Source organism: Astatotilapia calliptera, chromosome 7 (genome assembly GCF_964374335.1).
Source record: "Astatotilapia calliptera chromosome 7, fAstCal68.1, whole genome shotgun sequence".
Lineage (NCBI taxonomy): Eukaryota > Metazoa > Chordata > Actinopteri > Cichliformes > Cichlidae > Astatotilapia > Astatotilapia calliptera.
Genome location: NC_137428.1, coordinates 30,361,103 through 30,382,246, shown reverse-complemented (window position 1 = coordinate 30,382,246; position 21,144 = coordinate 30,361,103). Strand labels below are relative to the sequence as shown.

General features: G+C 43.7%; 3 protein-coding genes across 4 annotated transcripts; 2 read left to right on the top strand and 1 right to left on the bottom strand.

The window, feature by feature from the left end:
• Positions 1–237: 237 nt before the first annotated feature.
• Positions 238–6,276, top strand: LOC113025932 (SOSS complex subunit C). The gene is made up of 4 exons (XM_026174193.2): positions 238–592; positions 3,939–4,035; positions 5,034–5,121; positions 5,882–6,276. The coding sequence occupies exons 1-4, from the start codon at positions 568–570 to the stop codon at positions 5,978–5,980; spliced, it is 309 nt and encodes a 102-aa protein (XP_026029978.1). The 5' UTR covers positions 238–567; the 3' UTR covers positions 5,981–6,276.
• An 84-nt stretch (positions 6,277–6,360) lies between these two features.
• Positions 6,361–10,853, bottom strand: kiaa1958 (KIAA1958 ortholog). Of its 2 annotated transcripts, none has more exons than XM_080304396.1 (6): positions 10,717–10,853; positions 8,603–8,912; positions 7,639–8,119; positions 7,375–7,554; positions 7,069–7,260; positions 6,361–6,985 (listed from the first exon to the last, which is right to left on the bottom strand). In XM_080304396.1, the coding sequence occupies exons 2-6, from the start codon at positions 8,903–8,905 to the stop codon at positions 6,678–6,680; spliced, it is 1,464 nt and encodes a 487-aa protein (XP_080160522.1). In that variant the 5' UTR covers positions 8,906–8,912; positions 10,717–10,853; the 3' UTR covers positions 6,361–6,677. The 2 variants fall into 2 exon arrangements, with proteins under 2 accessions (XP_080160522.1, XP_026029976.1); XM_026174191.2 differs by lacking the exon at positions 10,717–10,853 and adding an exon at positions 9,798–10,017.
• A 32-nt stretch (positions 10,854–10,885) lies between these two features.
• On the top strand, positions 10,886–20,375 carry LOC113025930 (sorting nexin-18-like). Its single transcript, XM_026174190.2, has 4 exons — positions 10,886–12,121; positions 12,446–12,739; positions 13,012–13,394; positions 18,687–20,375. Exons 1-4 carry the CDS (start codon positions 11,400–11,402, stop codon positions 18,911–18,913), a joined length of 1,626 nt encoding a protein of 541 aa, XP_026029975.1. The 5' UTR covers positions 10,886–11,399; the 3' UTR covers positions 18,914–20,375.
• The last annotated feature ends 769 nt before the right edge of the window (positions 20,376–21,144 follow it).

The following is a 21,144-nucleotide window of genomic DNA, read 5'->3' as shown; positions in this document are numbered from 1 at the left end:
ATTATATATATATATATATATATATATATATATATATATATATATATATATATATATATATATATATATATGTATATATATATACATATATATATATACATATATATATGTATATATATATATATATATACATATATATATATATATATATATATATATATATATATATATATATATATATATATATATATATATATATATATATATACTTTTTTTAAATTTCCTGAATAAAGGCAGAGTGGGTCCTCTTTCCTTTGCAGTCTTTTGTAATTGTGAAACCGGTACACGCGTTTAAGAAACAAAAATGCGGTGATGCACAGATACACAGTCGAGTGTTTTATCGTCTGTTACGAAGACACTTGCTGAGGTGTCCATCACCAAGTCCTCCTGTATGGTCTATTCTCTCTAACTAACTTACATTAATCACCGTTGAGGACTTTTACCGATGAGCAGTTTCCAGTAGCGTCGAAACAATCGCAGCGGGAAGGAAACACCAAGCATTTGACCGTTAATATAACCTGTTTGGGGGTTTTTGGTGTCCGCTGTTGACCTCTCCGACTCTCTGAGATGACTACTAATCCTCCAGGACAAGGTAATTCATTTGTTTTGGGTCATTTAAGTTCTTGAGAATCGGCTGCTGAATACAGGGGCGTAACTACCAGCTCTGGATACCCTGAAACAGCCCCCTCCATGAGGGAGGAATAGGGCAAGAACCTCAAAGAATGGGAAGCGGATTTATCAGTTAACTTAGACCAAAACTTCTGGTCTCAGATATGCTTAAAAACCTTTCATCTAATTAGAAATCCCAGTCTTCAATTAATTCAATACAAAATATTACATAGAGTGCACTATACAGGTCATCGGATGTTCAAGATGGGCTTTACGTCTACCAACAACTGCTCACACTGTCAAACCAATACACCGGACAATTATATCCACGCTCTTTGGTTCTGTCCACCAGTTCAGAAGTTTTGGCGCGAGATATGTGAAGACTTATCAAAGTGTCTGAAATGTAACATTCCAATTTCCCCTTTAGTGTGTTTGTTGGGCAGCTTAGATTATGTCACTACAGAAAAGAATATCGCCCATATGGTTTTCACTGCCCTATGCATAGCCAAGAAAACAGTCCTCATGAACTGGAAAAATAAAAATAATCTTAATTCTAACCAATATAGAAATTATCTATTAGATTACATTAGTCTTGATACAGCCTCTGCCACCACATCAGATCAATTGCTCTGGGCTCCTTTGATCAGCTCCATCACCTAGTGGGGGTGGGGGGGTCATAGTTTGGTCCTACCTTCGCCGTTGTGATTGGTGTGGGGGTAGGGACAGGCTTGGGGCGTCGGGGGGTTCCCCAGAAGCGTCTTCCTTGGAGGGCCCAACCCGGGGTTGCGGTCATGGCCTGTTAAGGGCTCTGTTGGCTCTTAGGTGACTGTTTCCTCGTGGCTGCGTGCAGCGGGGCTAGGGGAGGGTCTGTGCTGACGGACGTGGGTTACTGACCTGGGAGCCTGGCTGTCCCTGGTTGTGTCCAGGGCAGGCGGGGTTCTGGGGGTGCTCGTCTCTGGGCTGGGGCCATGGCTGGGCCTTGGGGGCTTGGGTCCTGGTTGGTGTGTCGCCAGGGTTGTGGGTGTGTGGGTGCATGGGGGCCCAGCCCTGGAACAGGGTGCCGCCGGTGCATCAAGCCACCTGGGGGGCTCTTCAACTGGTGGGGGAGGCTTTTACATCTTACAGGATGTCTCCTCTCTCCAGGAAGTGACTCTGCAGGTGGGGAGAGATATAGGAGAGGTGGAGGAAGATCTCAGCCTGGGTGTCTATTGTCTTGTGTAGTCTGGAAGATAAGTGGAAGACGGGGTGGGTGCAGTTTTCTCTGCGGTGGGGTCAGGTGGGCTGCCCCAGGCTCTGTGGGGCCGGGCGGCACTGCTGAACTGGGCCCCCAGTCCGGATGGGCCTGGGCCCCCTTTCCCTGGTGGGTTGTAGAGTGTGGGGGTGCCTACTGGGGTCAGCAGGGGAGCTGGCCCCAGGGAGGGGCCACTCGCCCCTCCCTTCCTTCCCTCCCCATCTCCAGCTGCCTCCCTCTTCCCGCGCCACCACAATCACCCCCACATGCAGGGCCTTGGGGTAAAGATGTGTCACCAAGGTGCAGGGGAGGCATCTCCCCCCCCCCCCCCCCCCCCCCCCCCCCGTCCCCTTCTGGCTGCCTGTGCCTCAATTTTATCCCACAACTTAGACATTCACATTACTCACACTCTCATAACACATATATATAGGACCTTGGTGCTGGGCACGCTACACGGAATCCAAAGTACCATCAGGGTGGACACCTCACCCCTGGCGTCGTTGCCCACCTCTCAATTTTAAATACACGTAGACATTGAGGGCTAGCAGGAGGGGCTATGCGCTTACCTGCTGCTCTCTGGCAGGTAGCTCCATGCCCTCCTGGGTTTTAAAGGCACCTTAGAACACACATGCATCAACACTACATAAGAGCGGGTGGAGGGAGGTTTGGAGTCTTCTCTCACCCCCGTTCTCTGCAGCCTGCTGGAGCGGGGGGGCTAGGAGGAGTTGGCCGTCCGACTGGGGTCTGGAGTGTGGGGCCTCCCTGCTGCTGCTGAGTCGGGGCGGTCTGCCTCTCCCCGCCCCAGGGAAAAGGGTAACACCACCTGGGTCTGGGTGCAGTTTCCCCCTCCAGGGGCAGGGGGACCTAGACCCGGGGCTTAGAGTACGCTTGGGGAGTGTGATCGTGTGTACAGCGTCTCTTTATGTCTGTCTCCACGTTGGGTGAGTGCTGAGTAATTGCATATGAGAGCATGAGGGTGGGAATGGATGTTTGTATCTGTGTGTGCCTGTTTGTCTGTGTCCATATGTCAGGTTGGGTATCAGACGCCACCTCTCTGGGGACATCTCAGGCCCTCCAAGGTTTGGAGGCCTATCTCCCCCCACCACTCCCCCTGCCAGTGGCAGACGCCCTCAGACATCGGTGCGTTGGTGGTTCTTTGTGTTCGGGGATGGGCGTCCAAGTACACACCGGCTCACTTCTGGTGGGTGCTTGTCGGAGCCTGGGGCTCGCTCGGGCTCCTTCGGGGGTGGGGTGCCCTCGGCCTGGGGCTCGGTCACTCTGGCACAGCTGGCTGCGGCGGAGCTTACAGGCACGTCACTGCAACCCCCCCCCCCCCCCCCCCCCCCCCCCCCCCTGGCTTCTGCTCCGCGGCTGCTGAGTGACCCCTCATCTGGGGCTCTCCTCAGCTCTTTCTGGGACAGTGGCGCGGCTGCCCCTCTGTTGGTTTTCCTTGGTCTCTTGTGTTCTGGGGGCCTCTGGATGTCTGGAGCCTTGATCTCCTCCATACCTGCTTCATGCCCTGGAGGACGGGGCTGTGGCTCCCCACACTCCCTAGCAGATCATTACATGAAGGAACCTGTTAAATACAAGCGCACTCACGCTCAGGTGACTGATATGTGTATTTTTTGTCTGTTTGTTTTGTTGGTTTTTGCCCTTTATCACCGCCCCTCTTCCCCGCTCTTTTTCTTTCCCTCTTTCTTTCTCCCTTTTCTTTTCTCCAGTCAAGTCTGTCCCGTGTTCAGCAAATGAAAACAAAATAAACAATAAAAGCAAAGGTGAATCAAATAGACCAATACGGCAAGGCTGGGATGGTCCATTTGGTAAAGTAAATCCATTGGGTGTCTTTCTTTGCCTTTAGACAACAATTCTGATGGCAAAAAAACCAAACGGGACAGTCAAAAAAAAAAAAGAACCTCCACGATCACAAGAATCATTTTTATTGTGTTTTCTAGTAAATCTTGCTATAAATAAGATCCTAAATAATCTTAAACACTGTTTAGCTTAATCTTTTTGGATGTTTATTCAACATTCAATTGTAATTACCCAAAAACGTGGCCATTATTAGCTGTCCCTTACTCTCTTTTTTTTTGTAATACAGCCTTCCCAAACAAGACCCGGGTGGCTATATTGGCAGAGCTGGAAAAGGAAAGGAGGCGACTGATGCAGAGTCAGTCCATGAATACTCCTGGAGCCAGGTAGGTGTAGTATAGCATAATCCAAGTAACAGAAGGGGGGGGGGGGTATTAAGTCTGTGTGTAAAGCTTACCTGGGACATTAGTATGTGTCATGATTTGATGTCCTCGTGTTGGCATTGGTCCTACAACATCATAATTACTGTTGCATATGGACCATCAACTACAACGGTGATGCAAAAACATGAAAGAGGTCATCCAAGGACAGGACACACGCAAGTTATGAAGGTAACTTTGGTTCTGTGAATTCCCAGACATCAAGTTGGATATGTCTCCTTGCACTGCATGCAGGTTGAGATACCATGTTATAGCCTACATCCAGTCTCTAGGAAGCTTCTTGAGCCGAGATGTTCCGAGTGACCAGCATGACTGGCAGTTTCCCGGGAATTCACAGAACCATATTTACCTCTTTCAGTTTAACTCCCACCTCCCTGCCAGTAGCATTAAACAAGATGGCTGGCTTGTATCGGCAGTGCAATAAGGAACAACAGCTGGACACTGTTGTACAGATTTCCCCTTGTGAAACACGTTTCATTGCCATCCGAGATGTGGAGAGACTCCTGACAAATGTGGCAAATAACATCTGAGGGAACAGGTGTGCTCACCACTCCATATGCTTATTTTATTGTAAACAGTCCAGTGGGAAAGTCGATTTTTTTTTGGGACACAGCTTTTCCCCTGTTGTTTCAGTTATAACATATTAAGAGATGCTCCGAGTGTGTAAAGCTCTGTGCTGCTTCAAATCCTGAAGCCTGAACTTTAATGCCCTCATTATTATGACAAGGCGCCAGTTGCCTTTTTCTTCTCTAATGTTATGACTTCACAACAATGTGACTGGACATTTGCAGCGATGGTCCTGGAACAATAATTATGATGATGTTAGAACACCAACATATAACCTGTCATTAGTCAGGCTTAAAGAGCCGAGTTCAGGCAGAACAAAAAAGACTTTGGTAATTTTCACATGCTTCCATGCCATCTTTTCCCCTTCAACACTGTAGCATCTCGCTGGCCCGGCCCAGTGTTAAGGACTTCAGGGACAACGCAGAACAGCAGCACATCGCTGCGCAGCAGAAAGCAGCCTTGCAGGTAAGACACCAGAAACGCTACTAGAAGTGCAACCACATTACCCCTCCTCATTATGAATCTTACAGTGATTACAAGCAATCCTACACAGCATACATTAGAAGAGCCTTCTGATAGGAGCCCAACTAATACTGGATTTATTTTTTATTTTTTTAGGTGTAGGTGTGTGTGGGGGGGGACAGTGAGGTCATTGATCCTTAATGTTCCAGTCATTTATTTTACAAGTTTACTGCTTGACTCCACATCACTGTGTCCTCAGCTGTGATTACAGTTACAGTGATTACAGCTGGTGCTGAGCGTGTAAGAGCTAATCTGCTGGATAAACAAATGCCAGATCCCACATCTGTGATCTGAAATCCCAAATATTTTTACTAAGTGCTGGTGAATTAATCATTGGTTCAGGCATGCTGTCTCAAAGCTGCCTGATAGATCTGAGGGCAGCATTTCTTGTAAATTACAGTTACAAGAAAATACCAGTAAATACCAGCTGGGTATCACTTAGCAGTGCGTATGTGCTAATGTAGATTAGAGGTTAGATTTAAAAATGAGCTGCATTTAATCCTCCTTCTATATCATTAACAGTGGGAAATAACTATGATTTGTTATCAGGCTGGCAATATAAATTCAACCTCAACAAGTTAACTGATAAAACAGAATAAATGAAAACACAGATTCTTCATGTCATGCTGGTGGTGTGATTGCGTGTTTGGGTGGCCCTCTGCTGTCAAGCCTGTAGTTAACACCTTTATTTCTTTTCTTGCAGCATGCACATGCACATTCTTCAGGCTTCTTCATCACTCAGGACTCCTCATTTGGAAACCTCATCCTCCCAGTTCTTCCACGCCTGGAGCCCGAGTCTTGACGTTTTACATCCGATCTACCTTCTGGTGTGAGAGGCGCAGCTTTGGAACAAGCTGGGCGCACACCACGTCTCTCATCTTGGACAGCTGTTTGTGATGTCGTAAATGATCTCAGGGGAGTGTTAAATGACCTCTCTTATATTTTCATGACTAGGAAAGCTGGTTGCTGATTTTAGAAAACCTGCACAAGGGATCAGAAGACTGTTCTACATGGCCGTGAAACATTGCAGTAAAGGTTATATTTCGACTGTTTTCGTTCTGCTGTGGATAATAAAAATGTTGCATACATTAAAGATGATAACAGGAGTGCTTCTGGACTCTAACACACCCACTGATGTTCTTTGAGGGTGAAAGATATCAATTTAATAAATGGAGGAAAAAACCTTTTTTTGTGGTTTATTGTAAAACAGCCATAAGAAACACATTTTTTAGAACCTGATGAATTCTGAGCAGCTGAATCTGCTGTGAAAGTCAACAAGTGTCAGTTTCACGCTTCTGTTTCATAATCGCACAAGAAAAAAAATCCACTAGACAGGAAGCACCCATGATGGTTGGAATACAGTCGACATATGATTTGAAGTCAATTATGTTAAAAGTCCTAAGGTGGTATTTTTCTCTGATTTTTTTTTCTATACATAAAGTATGCAGAGGTTTTGTAGGCCTGTGCCTCAGGCAGCGCGAGCACCATACATGAAGCTGTCACTTTGACACAATGGGCAACAGTTCTCCTTTTGCCTTCATTGTTTTGATCTTGGCCTTAATGGTGTCGTCCATCGCCTGCCGACAGCGGTGGGCGTAGTGTGCCAGCGTCTCCTCCTTCTCATCCCATGGCACCAGTGCGTGAAAAACCTCTGGAGCAGCCAGGCTGAGCTCCGCTATGGCCGCCGTGCGAGAGATTGTGTTGCGGTCCACACCGATGCGGTCAAACGCCACCTTCATGGAGACGCTGCGGCGAAACTCCTGGAGGGCAGCCATGTAGCGTGCTATCACACCCACCACGTTTTTCACTACCAATAAAAACAAAAAAGCAATGTTTAGCACAGCAAGTACTCCGTGACACATTTATCAGAGTGTCTCTATGTGTCCTTACTCCTGACTCGAGTGTTTTCTCCATCCCGGCTCCTCTTGCTCTTCGGGGTCCGATGGCGCTCTAGAGGATGAAGCTCCACTTCCTCAAATGAGTCAAACAGCGTTGGCAAATCAAACCCAGCTGCATCATCAGAGGACGCCATGTGTGAGCTTCCAGGTTCCACCTGAGTGGAACAACGAGGCCACCTCTTCTCTAGGAGAAAGAAAGAGAAGATGAGGACTGAAGATTTTGAGAAACCAACTAACTCTAGTTCAGTGAACGTAATTTTTGTGTAAGGTTACAAACGGCACAGATTCGTGAGCTTACCGGGGCGCAGTTTATCCTGCAGAAACTCACATATGAGTTCAGCTTTCTTCGTGAGTTCATGTTGCAGCAGTTCTTTGTCCTGCTTCAAATTGGAGATCATCTCTGTCATTTGTTGGTTTCGGCTGCGTTCTGCTAATAGTAATGCTCGCAGCTTCTCCAGCTCACTCTCGTCTTCTTCAGCTTTACAGACACACAAAAAAATTACAAACAAAAACAACGTTATGTTTTGTTCCCCTGATGGCATGAAAACATGCGAGCTGGTACCTGTGTTCTTCGTAGTGGTCTCTGTGGCAGAGCTGCATCGCTCAGCCTGCTCTGTGGTCCCTGCTGTGCAGCTGCCTCCTCCTAGTACCTCCGTCTCTGGATCCATCGATCCCTCACACCCCACATGTTGTCCATGCTGGGGCTGACAGCAAGATGAAAGAGCCTTTTTTGGCCACAGTGTTTGTGTGATTTGAGAGTATGTGTTTGGTGCCTGATGAGTTTGTAAAACACAGACTAGGTCTGTCTCTGTGAGCCCAGTGTCATCGTCTTCTGCTGGGGCGGATTCCTGTTTGACCTTCTTTGCAGCGATGGCTCCTCCCTGGGCCCCGCCTCTTTTCCTAGATGGCCGGGGCTCATAGTCGCCATCCTCATCTGTGGCCGATGAATCACATGCAGCAATGTCAAAAAGCCGACCGCTGAACTCCTCGCCCTCTGATGCCGCTTCACTATAGGAGAGGTCACATGATGTTCTCACTGCAATCTGAACATTTAGAAAGAGGTGATGTCCAACTGTACAACCTTATAATCCAGTACATAATTGTCTCTATAGCTTTACTGTACAGTTCATGACAACTGTACAATTCATTTTCATGTAAGTCACCAGTTTACATCAAATTAAGCCTTAAAATTATGCATAACTTGCATGAAATCCATGGACTGTAACTTAAAGATGGCTTGTAACCACATAGCTTCCACGTTCCAAAAACAAAGCCACTGTAAAAGTGATTTAAGAGTGCATTATTTCACCAAAAATCCCACATAAAAGTAAGGCTGCAGGGATTTTCCAGTCTTGTCTGGGTTTAATAATATGTTGACAGACAAAGTATTAAAGGCTCATGAACCCACATGCTGATTATACACTGGCCCTAAGCTCATGTGAATTTGTCAGTAACCCAATTCTTTGCACATTTGCACATCCCCGTGTCATTTCAGACAATACCAGCACCTCACATCTTTACCTCACCTTACTGGTTGGACGACCTCCAGCAAACCTCTCCTGGCCTTGTCTGGTACTGGCTGAGCCGCCACAAGTGTTTGCATTTTCACCAAGGGGCCAGTGGTAGGCGTGTCCAGCCCCACAGCCCCACACAGCAATGGGGACGCTGCCACCGTGCGGACCAGATTCAGCTGTCAGCACATTGCTGTAGGAGCCACGGGTGATGTGCTGCAAGCTGGGGAGGAGGTTACAGATGGTGCCGTGGCTGTGAGCCCAGCGGACGAGTTTACACAAACTGTCCGAGGTGGTTTGAACCAGGCTGGACATCATAGGATGTCTGAAACAGAGAGCGAGAAGACGGTGTTAGAAACACTTTAATATTATTTATTTGTATCTGTTGCTAATATCACTGGCATCATAGATAAAAACTGCTTCCATCAGCTGCCTTTGCTGTTATCTTTCTTTCCTTTGCTGCTGATGCCATAAGTTTTTTTTAATAATTACTCAAGGAAATTCACATTTACAGGTGGTGCAAGTCTTGATTTGATCCATCTTAATTTTCAGCCATGTGTGACCTAAACTGAGTCCTAAGAACAGCTTCTCATATTACAGGCTCATTTATTTTTCAGTTTTTTGTGCTTTTGACTTTCTTCAATTTCAGGGTTTACATTATGCAAAATGTTTCATGTTCTTGTATATAAACTGGCGATTTAAAAAAAAAAATCACTGTTTTCACTTTAGCAGACAAAAAAGACGTGCTGATTTTTAATGCATGTTTACCACAAATGACCACATCTAATCTGTTAGTGTTTTCCCCTTTTCTCCTCTTTAAATTATCCTCAAAGAAGACTTGTTGCTTTGCAAGTCCTATCGTGCAACAGCTGGATACTACACCTCGTAGCATGCAGCTGCTGCAATACTCAATCCCCTGATTCAGTTTACCATGGTAAAGATTACAGTCACATATTTATGAAGGCAAAATTTTCCAATTCATAAAAATAAATCTTGTCGGTTACAAGACGCCTAATTGTAGCTAGAGCAAATGAACTGTAAAAACAGAGTGTCCTTCAGTTTCCTGTTAAAAACAAGTTATATTTTATTTAAACTGGCATAAATCATCAATTTATCTTCCTCTCGATCAAATCTGTCCACGGGCAAATCCTAATTTAACAGACACAGGAAAACAAAGCACCTACAGCACATACACATGCCTCATAATTACCTTTAAAAAAGAAATCTAAATTAAACCAGGTCCATGCAGGTTTCACATAATCTGACTGTCCTCATTTATTCCGCAGCTGCCTGCAGTAAGCCAAAGCAACTCTCGGGTCTTATGTGCTGACGCGAACCACGCTTGATTAAAAATAATAATAAAAAATGTCCAGCTTTTGTTTAATTATTATCTTCTTTGTCCGGTAGGTTTAATATCGCCACAGTTGAATGAAAGGGTTGGTTTACTGCCAGCAAGTGGACGGGAGGATGAACTGTGCTCTGCTCTCAGTGGGTGATGAAACAGCGACCTCTAGTGGGCAGAGGGGGCTATTAATAAAGTACAATAATATATATCCTGCACATGCATATTATTTTATTTTATTTTTGTTTTGATACAATTTAAATTATAAGAGGATGAGAAATAAAATATCCCATTCATCCATATAGATTGTAAGACGTGTTAAAAAAACATTTAATATTTGTTTTGCCGGGTTAAAACATGTTTTTACGTATTTATATATACTTATTTTCTCCCTGACACCCAACTAAAAAGCAGTTTCACAGCAGCATAAGCAGCCAAACAAGTTGTGCTGTCACAAAAAAAAATCTTCTCAGATTACAAATCAAGCGAACAGAAACTTTCAGCATGTCAAATTGATGCGAACACATCGTTTCTGCCCGGTGAAGCTGAAACATCCAGGAACTTGATGCAGACTTTACTTTAAAACACAAACAGTATTTTATTTTTAACTTTTTATCAAAGCCCAAATTAACTTTTAACGTTTAAAGTGTGTATTTTTAGCATCCTGAAGAGTGACTAGCGAATTTCTCTAATTAACATAAGGTTAGCCCGAGACCAGTTCAAAGATTACGTGTAATGACGTCATAGCCTATAAAGCAGGTTAACTGGGGCAGTTAATCTAACATACCCCGCTTGATGTGGATTGTTCCGTGTCTGGATAAATGAGTATATAAAAGCTGGAAGTTTTTTGGTTTTTAAAAGTTATTGGTCCGACTTCAGAGACTTGACTGAACGTGTTCCTGGCTCCACCCTCCGTTAGTCAGCCTGTGTAACTACGTGTTAGTGCTGGTGCCTTTAACTTACAAGCATCTTGGAGAGAGGAGGGGAAAAAAAGAGGACTTTCCCCCCGGCTTTTATCTTAGGGAAAGACGGCTATCCTGCCGTCGCAAGTTTGTTGGCTTTAAACTTGAATAGCCGGTGTCTTTCCGTAAGGGAGAAAAAAGGTCAGGTTTTGAATGCGTTTTCGGACTTGGATTAAGTTGTGCATGGAAACTAATGATATTTGAACCCGCGGAAAGGAGAGAGAGGAGGTGGGTGTCGGATACAGGACTACTTTTGCGTGTCCGTCTTATTCTTTTGCGCGTGGATCACAGATACAAGCGTGTTTAATTTGGTCAAAGGTGGAATGGTTTGTTTTTTGTTTTTACCATAAAACTTCCTAAATCTGATTAAAGCTGCACAGATCCTAAAGGTTTAATCGTGCTGGAAGACATAACATTTTCGAGGAAGCTTTGAGAATCAGAACCAGAAATATATATCTATATATAGAGATATAAATATATAAAAATATATTGCAGCAGTATTGAAATTATGGCGCTGAAGGCCAAAGTGTTGTACGATTTCCACTCTGAAAATCCAGGAGAGATCTCCATAGCAGAGAATGAGGTGGTGACTCTGTTTAGCGAGGAGGAGCTGGAGGGTTGGCTGGAGGGGGAGAACAGCAAGGGGGAGGCTGGCCTCTTCCCTGCCTCTTATGTTGAGATCATCAGAGACCACATCACCTCCAACAACAATGGCTTCTCCTTGACCCAAACCAAAGTCCAGACCTCCTACACATCCTCCCAGCCTCACAGAGGATTTGGAGCTGATAGCAGCAGCTTCCACACTAGCCAGGGCAGCGATGATGACTGGGATGACGAGTGGGATGACAGCTCTCCTGTGGCCAATGTCCCTCAGGGTCTCAGCAGCAGCCCTCCTTTGCACCCAGTTGCCTCCTCCCTGCCGGGCCGTGGGAGCTCCCAGCAGCAGCAGGCCAAGAGTTCAGCCACAGTGGGGAGGAACCTGAACAGGTTCTCCACCTTCGTCAAGTCCGGAGGGGAGGCCTTCCTGCTAGGGGAGGCGTCAGCTTTTGTGAAAGATGGAGACAGGATCTGTGTGGTGATGGGGAAGCATGGACCCGAGTGGCAGGAGGACCCTTATCCGTTCACGTGCACCATTGACGACCCCACCAAGCAAACAAAGTTCAAAGGGATGAAGAGCTACATGTCATATGGCCTTACTCCAACGCACACCAATGTCCAAGTCAACCGCAGGTATGTATCGTCTTCCCTTTTCTCCACTTTTCTGATTTTTACTGCGGTTTACGAAATGTTAAAAACAGAGCTGTGGATATTTGCCATCTGGAGCCTTCTCTTGTTTCCTCTCTGAGGTTCCCTCAACAGCTTTCACATTGTTTCCATGTCCATGTGTCTGTCAGTTGAACTACACTCGAATTCCCTCAGGGCTTGTTGGGAAAAGATTCCTGCACTTCGCCTCCATTTATCTTTTTCACTCTGTCTCACTACATGCTCCTGGCATTACCTTACCTCACTTATTCAACCAGTCCCAATTTCTCTTCTCTCCACTCCTTCCTGCAGGTATAAACACTTTGACTGGCTCTACGGTCGGCTCGTGGAGCGCTTCCCTGTCATCTCAGTGCCCCACCTGCCAGAGAAGCAGGCCACGGGCCGCTTCGAGGAGGACTTCCTCTCCAAGAGGAGGAAGGGTCTGATCTGGTGGATGAACCACATGACAAGCCATCCTGTGCTGGCGCACTGTGACGTTTTCCAGCATTTCCTGACTTGTGGGGCGGATGAGAAGGCATGGAAGCAGGGAAAGAGGAAGGCAGAGAGGGACGAGCTGGTCGGGGCCAATTTCTTCCTCACAATCAGGTAGGAGTCTGAGAATTGGTCTTTATTAAGATGCACATAGCATTTTGGGAAATGACAAAGTTTTTTGTCAGGTTCTTTTTAATAGTGTTAAGTTTAGCTGAAAGATATTTGACCTTGTATAGGGAACTAATATTATAAACTACGTTCTTTGCTCTGTTTTAACAACTTGGAGTTGAAGGCCTTTAAAAATAGGGTGTGCCAGATAGTGAGCAAAAGATAAGCAGTAGAAAAAGATTTAAAATGACAATCTTCCCCTTTCTTTTTTCCGTCAGCCCCCCATCTGTACCTCTGGACCTGCAGGAAGTCGAGAGCAAGATTGAAGGCTTCAAAACATTCACCAAGAAGATGGACGAGAACATCATAGTTGTGAACACCAGCATCAACGAGTTCGGCCGCAAACAAATATCGGGGTTCAAAAAGGAGTACCAGAAGGTCGGACAGTCCTTCAAACTCCTGGCCCAGGCTTTCGAGCTGGACCAGCAGGTCTTCTCAGTGGGCTTGAACAAGGCCATTTCCTACACGGGGGAGTCTTACGAGGCAATAGGAGAGTATTTTGCTGATCAGCCGCGGCAGGACCTGGACCTCATTTCCGACCTGCTGGACATCTACAAAGGACACCTGGCCAACTTCCCTGACATCATCCATGTGCAGAAAGGTGGGAGAGTGTCTTTGTCTTCATGTTGGTAAAAAAAATTCAGCTCTGCAGTCTTAGAGCACAAATGCAAAGGAAAGACGTTGAGCACATTTTTATGCAGGGCTAACGTTTTAATACTGCCTAAACATGTTAAAATACTTTCTTGGGAAAATAAATTCTAATTAGTAACAAACCAATTATGAAAAATCAAAAAACAAACAAACTTAGAGGAAAGAAAACAGACTCGGCACCAAGTATGTAGGGAAGCTTTTAACTGCCGTTTAAAGAAAAAAATTTAAACGAATTATATGCGTCTAAATGCTTCTAGCATGTCTGTTAATCATGCAGACATACAAAGACCCAGATTCTGACTGTATCCCAACCAAGAGAAACATCTGTTTTCATTTAGTGAAGAGCAGTGTCAATCTGCGTCGAAAACTGAAACCCGTGGTCCATTGTAACACTCGGGGTACTGTGCGAGGGCCTGTATTTGCTCATTTTGAAAACACACACACACTTACAAAGCAGGAGTTGGCTTATTAGTTCCCTGCAGGTTGGGAGGAGGGAGTTCCTCCTGGCACGCAGAGTCCAGACGTTTGCCAGACCGAGAGACACTGTTTCTATAGTCTGCTGAACTCTGTTCTCCAGATACAATCCCAGCTCCCAACTGTGGAACGAGCCTGAATTGCAATAGTCCGTGTGACTGACAGGGCTTCACCTCCTTTCCTGTTGACAAATAACAAACACATTGTTTTATGCCTCGCAAAGCCCATTTACTTACTAACTCACTGTTTTTTTCCTGTTAAGTTTTTCATGCCAAAGTTTCTCTCCACAGAGCATCATTGGTTCGGGGTATTTTGTATAAAATGGGACGCCAAATAAAAACCAGTTAAACCAGTAAAACACATTTTACTTAAATTATAACCAAATTGATTAATATCTCGGAAAGATAGTCAACGTAATTTAAACATTTCAGGTGATCTCCCACAAAGTAGTGACATAATTCTGGGGCACCGGCGTGGGTTTCATCACTGAAAACACTGACTGGCAACATTTTTTTGTCCTTTTCATACAAAGAGTTGATTCTGTTTATTCATGGTCGGTAGGGACCGTGACCGCCCACTTTTTTTAAGACCTCCACTTCCAGTAGTGAATTTCTCATTCATTTTGTCCACTGATGTTTCAGAAAATTATTACATTTTATATAGATTTAAGCCTTCAAGTGAGCCAGCCAGCTACAAGCCAGATCATAACCATGAAATCATTTGATTTGGATCAAAAATATAAAGCAAAATGAAAGTCTACTCAAGTTTCTTCAGTGTTGTGCTCACTAATTGAGCTGATGTGTAAGGGTTTAAACATTTCAGTGGTAACAGAAACCTCTATGCTTTTCCTACCCTTGATGTCAGTAACACGGTATATCCTCTTCTAGTTTTCAGCTAGATTCTATCCTGCTGTAAACTAAATTATAACCCTAATTATAACACATCCAAAGAAAATGACTAACACAACTATAAAATAGACCCAGCATGCAGAAGAATTTGTAAGCCTTTACAATAAGCACTCTCAGACTTTTGTAATCATCTCTGCTGGTGTTAGAAAAGGTCAGTATCCGGTGAGTAACATCCTTCAACCATTGACCATACTGCAGAGTCGACATTGGTGCTGGGGTTGTGAAATAACTTAGATTCGCATAAGATGACTGGCTTAGTTCACGAGGCATCTGATTTGATAAAGAAATAGGCAAGAAGGAAAACAGGACTCTAGCGGGTTTGCGTTTCCAGACGCATCAGGCTTCATTTTTTTCTCAGCAGCAGCAGCTCCACATTCCCCTAATTTCTATCAGTCTCATATTGTCTCATATACACTTTCTCCAGTAATGGCTAAATTAGAAAACATATAAAATGGCAGCTGTAACACCTCATGTTTGACTGCTTTGTTGAACTACATATGTCACTTACGGTGACAGTCATCTATGCCAGCTCAGTCTTTTAAGTCCAAAGGCTACATCTGATTTGAATGAGTGGGAATTCCTGGGCCTCTTGTACTCTGTTGCCCCGGGACTACAGGAATCCAAAATGGAGCGGTCTCAGGATTACATTCCCCTCCTCCTCTTTTTTTGTTCCCCCCTTTTCCTCTTTCCTCCTGTTGGTTAAAGAAAAATAGGAAGAAGAAGAAGAAGAAGAGGGGAGGTGAATGTATGAGGGGGTACGGAGAGTTACAGAGCTTTACAAGATTTCCTACCAGCATAACAGTACAAGAGTTCAAATTATAGCTCAGTAATCCCCTTGGCGGGGAGGAGAGCAAAGTCCGAGTTTTTTTTTTTGCTTCACTGTGGTGGCAAACTTGTGCTTCTGATCTTCGTGAGATAGAGAGAAGGAGAAACTAGGTCAGCACGTTCAAGATCAGCTTCCTCGCAATTTCCTCCACATTCATGTGAGTTAGTCCTTAACTCTGAGATCCCTCTTTGTTGGTCCTGTCTGTCTGGACTGTACAGCCTCCCCCCCAAAGCTTGAGTCACTCTAAACACTGTGAGTCATAAGTGGGTGATGGGTGTCTTCAAAGAAACCTGGCAAAGGTTTGCAACAATCAGCACATTTCTGCAGGTTTCTCAACATGTCCTGATTTTATGTGATCCAGTTACGACCTCGTGAATTTTGTATTGCACAAGTTCCTTTTGTAGAATTGTGTTTTAATTATTTGTGTAGAAGTTCTAAAAATATTCCAGACTTCCTTGATTTGACTATTGAGTTTGACTTCCTCTTTCCTGTGTAGCCACCCTGATGTCATCAACTGCTTTGCGGACAATTATTTTGAAGTCTCAATTTTCTAATTTTGGCAAAAAAAACCAACTAAGTGTTGTCTCAGGGGGAAAACTGAACTCCTATGAGTGTCTTTTTTTTTTTTATCTGAGCACAAAAAACTCGAGTCAACCCTAACAAGCTAAAGAGAGCACAACCATATAGCAAGCTGTGAAGATGAATGGTTCTGTTGTTATCATCAAGTCCTGAAAATTGGTCAATGGGGGTGTAAAAGTGTATTTTTTATAATGGGGATTTTATGTTGAAAAATAAAATCAAGTGGCGGTATAACCTTAACCATATAAATTTTGTCCAATCAGAAGCCTAGGGGGCAAAAAGTTGCTAGGCAAAAAAAGGAGGAAAAAGAAAGCACTGTGCAGGAGTCCTCCTGTTCTTTCCATTCATAATAAAGTCTTTGAGTTATCCAGTGGCTGCTTTAAAAAATGTCCTTGTTGTATTTTTCATTTCACGATGTGCCAAGTGTTTTCAGTTTGTGAAAGGTCTGGACTGCAGGAAGGCCAGTTGAGTGCTCTTCTAATGCAAAGCAATATTGCTGTAATGCATGGACAGTATGTAGTTTAGCATTGGCTTGCTGATATATGCAAGGCCTACCTTGAAAAAGACTGCATTGTGTGGATAGGAGGACATGTTGCTCTAAAGCTGTATATACCTTTCAGCATTAATGCTGCTTTTCCAGATGTGCATGCTGCCAGTTCCACACACGCTAATTCATCCTCCATACCATCAGAGATGCAGGCTTTTTAAATGAACATTAATAAGAAGCGTCCAGAGAAGATGGCAGCGTTTTTGGATTATACTCGAATAAAGTTTTAACCTGTCTAGTTTCAAGATCATTTCTTGAAGTGTCCTGAGCCCATGTGGTGATTTACATGACAATGCCATGGTCTCAGATTGTCTCATCCAATGTTTGTGAGTTTTTACTTTTAAATTTTGCACATTTAAACTTTGCATTTGGTTATTGTTTAAACTGTTTAATGTATTCTCTCCCTTAGTGTATTTACCCATTTTATTAGTTCTTAGTTGCTTTAGAGTAATTTTTTTCCCTCAGTGCTCCATCTTTTTGTGTCAAGTCTCCCGTACGTTCATTCATATTTTCCACGTTTAGATATCTCACTTCCTGCTTTATTTTGAAAGTTAGTTTTTTTCCTTGTGCTTTGCTTTTAGTTCCCTTGTCTTGGCTCTGCAATTTAGTTCAGATGTCTTCTTCTCCCCAGCTGTCTGCACTTCCTCTAATCACCCTTCTGTTTATGTATAGTTGCTGTCTCCACTTGTCCTTTGTCAGAGTGTCTGTTCCCCTTGGCCCAGTGTGTTTCTTAGTATTTTTTTTTTTTTAATGTTTTTAAATCCCCCCCCAAAAGTGCTCACGACAGACTGGTTACTCTCACTGAACCTGGTTCTGCCTGAGTTGAGGTTTTTCCTGTTAAAAGGGAGCTTTTCCTTCCCTTTGTCACCAAAGCGCTTGATCAGCACGGGGTCATCTGATTGTTGGGATTGTTAGACAGACAGAGAGGCCTGTTTAAAACTGGCGACGATGTTGGCGTCAGACTCTGGGCCACGAGAGTTCGTGTTGGATGTAGTACTTCATTCTCACGCCTGTCTTTCTAGACAGAGGAACAAAATTGCAGATATTAAGAATAACAAATGTATTGCAACAGTATTTTTGCCTGCACCTACCATTACAGGAAAAAAACATTGCACATTATGATGTCAAAAAGAACATCATACCATTAATGTGGCTTGCCTTTAAGGGCATACCACATCAATGGTATGCCCTTAATGTGTCTCTGGAGGCTCCATTTTTAGTGATCTGATAAATGGAGATAACAGTTTACACGTAGGCTAAAAGCTAAAAGCTAAAAACCCAAAAATATCTGTGTATGTGTTGCCACAACCTTTAGTGACTGTAACTTCAAGTGTGCAAACTTAGATTGTTATCTTATCAGCTATCTGTCGCTGAAGTGTTCTTGTTTATCTGTGTGAAGAAAGGAAACCTGTTTTTGAGGTAATGTATTTTAAGATAGATGAATATCAAAGCAGAGTGGCATGGTAGTTATCACTGTTGCCGCACAGCAAGAAGGTTCTGAGTTCAATTCCACCATCAGGCCGGTGTGGAGTTTGCATGTTCTCCCTGTGTTTGCGTGGGTTTCTCCCACAGTCCAAAGACATGCAGTTAGTGAGAATTACCCACAGGTGTGACTGTGAATGGTTGTTTGTCTCTGTGCGTTAGCCTTGCGACACACTGGCGACCTGTCCAGGGTGTACCTTGCCTCTCGCCCTATGATAGCTGGGATAGGCTCCCGCGACCCTGTAAAGGATAAGCAGAAGCGAATGGATAGCTGTAGAATATTATTTCTGAAATAAATGTGTCAGGGTTTTATTTCCAGTGTTGTCATGATCACAGAATATTTTTGAATAAGTTTTTTTTTTTTTATTGTGAAAAATCCGAAAGTTTTTTTTTTTAACTTTTGAACTCTCCGATGTATTTTCCCAGGTGCGCTGACCAAGGTGAAAGACTGCCCAAAGAAGGAAGGTGAGCTGCATGACCGCTGCAACATCATTTCTTTCGCCACGCTGGCAGAAATCCAGCACTTCCACCGCACACGTGTACGGGACTTCCGCTCACAGATGCAGTACCACCTACGCCAGCAGATCAGCTTCTTCCAGAAGATCACGGCCAAGCTTGAGGACGCACTGCAGATATATGACGATGACCAGTAGCACAAGAGTGAGACAAGGAAGAGAACAGACTACAAAGGCTTCAAAGAAATGGGTTGTGGTGGTGGTGTCATCCTCTCATAATCGAGAGCATCTTATTGTCCTTTAAAAGAAAAATCTTTTTTGTGATGATCCCTCGCTGTCTAGTTGGAGCATTGGAAGAAAAATACAGGCCATTTGACAACTTCTTGTATTATCTGAAGCTCTGATGAATGTACCATTAACAAGGATTTTGCTGACGCTCCAGACACATGTTGCAACTCAGCAGGATTGCAGCAGATATTTAAAACAGCTGCTCTCAGTATGACTGGAGCTGCGTTTGAGTCACAGTTTCAGGGTCACGTGACCGTCTCCACTGCCTCTTCATGGGAGCACTCGGTCGGGAAAGAACAATCAACAACAGCCCAAACAAAGACTGTAAAACTAACTAAATCGCTTGAACTGGATGTTTTAGCGCCTGAAAGATATAAATGTACTGATTTGTTTTAACTTGAATGACCTGCTCAGTATTGTTTTAACAAGACAGCGTATGAAAGGGAAGAGGGCACTGTCTACTTTCCAGAATCGGTTTCAAGTCTGGATTTCCATCACAGCTTGAAATCTGAGCTACCTGTGATGTCTGACTTCTTTCACATCACCCTCACCTTGTTTGCATTTGAAACTTTTTGTGGTTGAACATTTTCTCTTAAATGTTTTAATGGTGAAGCGGTACCGCAGTAATCTTAACTTCCAGATGTTTTATGAAAACCTAATGCTACATCTGTCTCTCACCCAATTCAGGGTAAGGTTAAAAGCTCTTTCGAATGCCAGCTATTTCTGGCATGGAAACAGTAAACCGAGAGCATGCAGGCAGTGATTGTGATTATAGCATATTTTACATGCTTTAGAGTGAAAGCTTTTTGTTTGAGAAACATGGCAGTCCTTGTGAAACTGATCAACTTGTACATCTCAGACATGCATCACTAACAGACCAATTCTTTTAATGCTATTTGGGGTTGGCATTGTTCAAATACTAGACATAACAGCTTTTCAACTCCCTTCTAACACGCCACCAAAATATGATCACAATGCCTCACGTGTACTGATATAATGAGCCCGATTCACCCAGAAGCTCCTTGGATTTAATCAGCATTGAGTTGCAGGCTGAGCTCTCTGAGAGACAGTTAGGATTTGTTTAATATTACTTATATTTTCCTTAAAAATGCAGAAAACTCAGAGATACAGTTCAGTGGAGTTGGTTACAGGGGTTTAAAGTATCAGCCACTGTAAGTCTGAGTTGTGGTATCAGGTGTGACTTCATTCCTTTCCTGTGATTTCACTTTACAAAGTTTATAATGGGACAAACCACCATCCTGGTTGTTTTTTAGCTGTTCACTTGGATCGCTAGCAAAAGTGAAAGTGATATACTTTCAATATAACATGATGGGAGAAAATAAAAAAATAAATAAAAGCAGAATTTATTTCAGTTCAGACTCTGTATTGTTGATCATTGGCATTTTTGCACAATATAGGCCCATTTTCTGCATATTTTAGGGTGTTTGTTTTGATGAATATTAATATATTTGTGATGATCACACACTATTCGGACAAAAGGTATTGTGCCACACTTCTTAATCTTTCATCTTTTTAGTGCCAAGGGTGTATAGAATCAGTTACCTAGCAGTTCAGCATGCCTTTGCAGTCATTTGTGAAAGAATAAGCTCACTGAATTCAAGTGCTGTAATAACACGCCACACTTTCAAAAAAATATATCCATAATCAGCTGTACCCGCTGAAAAAAAATGACGGTTGAAAATCAGAGAAAAGCCTATGAAACATCCAGAGTTGTCATTGTAGATGCGCTTAGTCAGTGTTATTATTCTTGTGTTAAACTTTCAGTTCAGTTTCAATTATATAGTCCCAAATCACAACACCAGTCACCTCAAGGCACTTTATATTGTAAAGTTAGGACCCTACAGTAATACAGAGAAAACCCAAACAACCAAATGACCCCCTATGAGCGAGCACCTGGCGACCCTGGCAAGGGAAAACTCCCTTTCAACAGGAAGAAACCTCTGACAGAACCAGGCTCAGAGAGAGGCAGCCATCTGCTGCAGACGGTTGGGGGTGGTCACACATTTTAAACCCTTTATCAGGTAAGAAACAATGTTTGGTGACTTCACTGGACATAAATTAGCCTAGTTTCCCCTTCTCCAGGAGGCCATAGAACCACTTGGATGTTTCCCACCACCCAC